General features: G+C 44.1%; 1 protein-coding gene across 1 annotated transcript in view; it reads right to left on the bottom strand.

Annotated features, from left to right (window-relative positions):
• Positions 1-5,289, bottom strand: part of vps13c (vacuolar protein sorting 13 homolog C) — a 289,282-nt gene that overhangs the window by 233,428 nt on the left and 50,565 nt on the right. Inside the window, exons 9-10 of the mRNA XM_037694953.1 lie at positions 4,836-4,895; positions 4,687-4,746 (exon numbers count right to left, since the gene is read on the bottom strand). Of these exons, the coding sequence (XP_037550881.1) occupies positions 4,687-4,746; positions 4,836-4,895 (120 nt within the window). The remainder of the gene's footprint in view (positions 1-4,686; positions 4,747-4,835; positions 4,896-5,289) is intronic.

Genomic DNA, 5,289 nt, shown 5'->3' with positions numbered 1-5,289 from the left:
CACCCCAGTGACTGTGGAAACTTGACACTGGACCTCAAGCAATGTGAATTCTGTGTCTCGTCTCTTCCTCCAGACTCTGGGACCTTGATTTCCAAAGGAAATGCAAAATTTACTGTAATCAGAGAACATAACTTTGGACCACTCAGCAGCAGTCCCAGGCGAGATGCTTGTGATGCAGTCTCTTGTTCAAGAGTGGCTTGACCTGGGGAATGCGGCACCTGTAGCCCATTTCCTGCACACGCCTGTGCACGGTGGCTCTGGATGTTTCTACTCCAACTCAGTCCACTGCTTCCGCACGTCCCCCAAGGTCTGGAATCGGCCCTTCTCCACAATTCTCCTCAGGGTCCGGTCACCTCTTCTCGTCGTGCAGCGTTTTCTGCCACACTTTTCCCTTCCCACAGACTTCCCACTGAGGTGCCTTGATACAGCACTCTGGGAACAGCCTATTTGTTCAGCAATTTCTTTCTGTGTCTTACCCTCTTGCTTGAGGGTGTCAATGATGGCCTTCTGGACAGCAGTCAGGTCGGCAGTCTTACCCATGATTGCGGTTTGAGTAATGAACAAGGCTGGGAGTTTTTAAAAGCCTCAGGAATCTTTTGCAGGTGTTTAGAGTTACGTCGTTGATTCAGATGGTTAGGTTAATAGCTTGTTTAGAGAACCTTTTCAAGATATGCTAATTTTTTGGGACAGACATTTTGGGTTTTCATGAGCTGTATGCCATAATCATCAGTATTAAAACAATTAAAGACCTGAAATATTTCAGTTGATGTGCAATGAATCTGAAATATATGAAAGTTTCATTTTTATCATTACATTATGGAAAATAATGACCTTTATCACAATATGCTAATTTTTTGAGAAGGACCTGTACATGAACATACGAGACATATACAAAGCCACATTGCACCCCCAACTAGGACTTTCTGACCATATCACTATCTTTCTGGCCCCTGCTTACCTCCCACCGCTGAGATGCTCCAGACCAATACAAAGGAAAGTCAAAAGTTGGATGAAGAATAGTGACTCCATACTGAAAGACTGTTTTGAATGCACAGACTGGCAGGTCTTCAGAGAAGCAGCTGTAAATGATAGGGAACTAGACCTGGAGGAATACACATATTCAGTGCTGGGGTACATTACTAAATGTGCTGATGATGTCACCAACATCAGATATGTTAAGAGCTACCCCAACCAGAAGCCCTGGCTGAATGCAGGGGTTCGCACCCTGCTAGAAGCCAAGAACACTGCCTTCAGGTCTGGCAACTCACAGAAGCTGACAAGGACAAGGAAAGCGCTGGTTGTTGGTATTAAGAGGGCCAAAGCCACATATACACAGAGGATCCAGGGTCAATTCACCTCAAAATCGAGCATGTGAAGGTGCATTAAGTGTATAACAGATTATAAAGGCAGAGGTGCACAATGCACTCATGACTGCCTGATGCCCTCAACAAGTTCTACACACAATTTGAAGACCCGAACAGACCACCCAGCACCAGACTCACCTCACCACCGGAAGAAGAGTTTCTCAGCGTGACCTCAGCTGAAGTAAGGAGTACTTTCAGGAGGTTTAATCCTTAATAGGAAGTTGAGGAGCATTAAGTGTAGAATCCAAATTCAAATTCAAAAATACTTTAATAATCCCAGAGGGAAATTAAATTAATTAATTAGAACCACTAGACTGAAGAACAGCTTTTACCCTGACACAGTTAGACTCATGAATCTCTAACCAGAAATCATCACTGTGAAAAAAAAAATCACTGTAATGCCACTTGATTATTTATATGTGCTGCTGATTTATTTCATGCTGCTGTATTCATTCAGAGTCAGAGTCAGAGTCAGAGTTTCTTTATTGTCATTTGCACCTCATGTGGTACATGTGGTGGAGCGAAATTATGTGCACAGGGTCCCAGTTACATCCAACAATAAAATGTATAAGAAAAACAGTAATAACATCTAAGATATGAACTAAGAAAAACATCAACTAAATATACACTAAGCACTCATAACATAAAAACATTGAACATCAGCACAAACATGAGCATGAGTCTGTGAGCAGATGTGCACGCATGAACACATCAACATTGAAACAGATAAGCAGCAACATGAAACAGATCAGCAGCAACATGATATGGTTTTTCACAGTGATTATTCTAGTTAAAGATTCATGAGTCTAACAGCCTCAGGGTAGAAGCTGTTCCTCAGTCTAGTGGTTCTACACTTAATGCTCCTCAACCTCCTTTCTGAGGGGAGTGGGTCAAAAAGTGTGTGTGCTGGGTGAGTGGGGTCCTTCATGATGCAGGTGGCCCTCTTCCTGCATCTGGAGGTGTAGATGTCTGTGATGGTGGGGAGGCTGATTCCGACAGATTTCTGTGCAGCCTTCACCACTCTCTGCAAAGCTTTTCTTTCTGCAGCTGTGCAGCCTCCATGCCACACATTGATGCTCGAGCACAGGATGCTCTCCACTGCACACCTGTAGAAGGAGGTGAGGACTGAGCTTCCCAGACCAGCTCGCCTCAGCCACCTGAGGAAGTAGAGTCTCTGATGAGCTTTCTTGATCAGGCTGGTGGTGTTGTTGCTCCAGCTGAGGTTGTCATTCATGTGTACACCCAAGTACTTGTAGCTGGAGACCACTTCCACCGCAGATCCTCTTATGTTCAGGGGGGTGTAGATGTTTTTGTTCCTTCTGAAGTCCACAATCATCTCCTTTGTCTTCTTCACATTGATGTGAAGGTTATTCTCTTTGCACCAGCTCTCCAGGTGTTCCACCTCTTGCCTGTAGCTGGACTCATCATTGTTTGTGATGCATCCCACCACCGCTGTATCATCTGCAAACTTTACAATGTGCAGCCTGGATGGGTAGCTGCACAATCATACGTGAGCAGAGTAAACAGGAGGGGGCTCAACACACATCCCTGAGGAGAGCCAGTGCTGAGGGTTATGGTGGAGGAGGAGAGGTTGTGGATCCTCACTAACTGTGGTCTGTTTGTTAAAAAGTCTAGTACCCAGTTGCAAATGGAGGGGCTTAGTCCTAGTGTGGATAGTTTGTCTATCAGGGTTTGGGGGATCATGGTGTTGAAGGCGGATGTGAAGTCCACAAAGAGCATACGGACGTAAGAGTTTTTCTGCTCCAGGTGGTTGAGCGCAGTGTGGACCACAGAGGAGATGGCATCCTCTGTTGATCGGTTCTCACGGTATGCATACTGGTGAGGGTCCTCGTTGATGTTGATGTTTGTTTTGATGTGAGTCATGACCAGTTTTTCGAAGCATTTAGCGACTATCGGGGTGAGGGCCACTGGCCGATAGTCATTCAGACCAGTCACTGTAGAGCTTTTTGGGACTGGGATGATGGTGGCAGTCTTCAGGCAGGTGGGAACTGTCTCCAGGGTAAGTGAGGTGTTAAAGATGTCTGCCAGCACCTCACAGAGCTGATCAGCACATTCCTTCAACACTGTTCCGGGGATGTTGTCTGGGCCAGTTGCTTTGTGCGGATTAATCCTCCTGAAGGTACTCCTTATTTCTGCTGAGGTCACGCTGAGATGCTCTTCATCCGGTGGCGAGGTGAGTCTGGTGCTGGGTGGTCTGTTCGGGTCTTCAAAGCGTGCATAGAACTTGTTGAGGGCATCAGGCAGAGATGGGTCTTTGGGGCATTGTTCACTCCTTCCTTTATAATCTGTTATGCACTTAATGCCCCTCCACATGCTCCGAGGGTCTTGTGAGATGAATTGACCCTCGATCCTCTTTGCATATGTGGCCTTGGCCCTCTTAATACCAGCAATCAGCTCTTTTCTTGTCCTACTCAGCTCCTCTGAGTTTCCAGACCTGAAGGCAGTGTTCCTGGCTTCCAGCAGGGTACGCACCTCTGCATTCAGCCAAGGTTTTCTGTTTGGGTAGCTTTTAACATTTCTGATAGTGGAGACGGTGTCAGTACATGTACTAATGTAACCCAGAACTGAGGATGTGTATTGGTCAAGATCAAGCGAACCTCCATTTTCAGCAGCTTCTCGTATTCATATTCATTCATTCGTATTCATCTGCTCACACAGACTCCTGTTCGTGCTGCTGTTGTTCAGCGTATTGTTTTAATACTATTAGTACTTAGTGTATTATTAGTTAGAGTATTTCTTAGTTCATATCTTAGATCGTACTACTGGTTTTCTTTACAATTTATACGTTTTGGATCTAACTGGGATCCTGTGAACATAATGTCGTGACAAATAAAGAAAATTCACAAGCAGAACTGGTTTGTTCCAACTAAGCTGTTGGAGGAAGAATCAGTTTTGTTGTGTTTCCTTGACGGATGAAGCCTTCCGGACCGAAGGCGAAACGTTTCAGCACCAAAAAAAGAAACTGTCCAGATGACCTGACTGAAAAATGTTGGAAAGAAACTTCGACTTTGACATATTTTAAATGTGACTCCAGTGTGAACAGTGACCCACATGTACAGACACAGCATGATGTGTTTACAGAAGTAAATATGGATGCTACACATCTGGGTGTGATAATTTTGAAGTTTATGTGAAAACGGAGCCAACAGTGCGAACATAACCAAAGAATGTTTGGAGAACTCTGTTGTGTTAATGTGATAAGAGAGAAAAGAAATAAAAATAAAACATTGAGGAGAACTTTCCACACATGGCAGGCACCAAACAGATTGTTCAGGAAGACAGCAAGCAGAGTATCTGTCACCTTATAGAAGATCTTTGCAGCTTCATTCAGAATACACAGCTTCCAGTTTTCATCTGTGGTCTGAAAAAACAAAATTAACTTGTTATCATATGTGCACAGGTAGGTGAAGGAGGGAGAGGGAGCGTGTTCATGTGTGAGTGTGTGTGTACCTGCAGACTGAGCTCTGATAGGGTCACTCCCACGGAAAGGGGACACTGTGGGTCCGTCAGCTGAAAGAAACATCAGAGCTGCTAAGAGTCCAAATGGTGTCCACATCCTGTCTCTGTTCAGCCATGGATCTTTGAAACTTTAAGTAGCGATGACTTAATGAAATTATTCATTAAAAAAATGAATTAAATTTGGAAGAAAATTGTTGGAAAAATAGATGTAAATTAATTGTGTGAACATTTGAAGGGAAATGATTTGATTGAGAAGCCTGACACAGAATTTAGAGCTCATCATAGCACAGAAACTAGTGAAAATTAAAACTGATATTCTCATGGTCTCAGAAAGATTGTGTCCATTTTTGTCCTGTTAGACAGTGGACTTGTGTCCATATTTGTAGACAGAGGGCGTTTGTCCATACTTGTCCTGTTAGACAGTGGACTTGTGTCTATACTTGTC

Source organism: Nematolebias whitei, chromosome 2, assembly GCF_014905685.2.
Source record: "Nematolebias whitei isolate Nwh7 chromosome 2, NemWhi1, whole genome shotgun sequence".
Classification (NCBI taxonomy): domain Eukaryota; kingdom Metazoa; phylum Chordata; class Actinopteri; order Cyprinodontiformes; family Rivulidae; genus Nematolebias; species Nematolebias whitei.
This window is presented reverse-complemented; position numbering and strand designations above follow the sequence as displayed.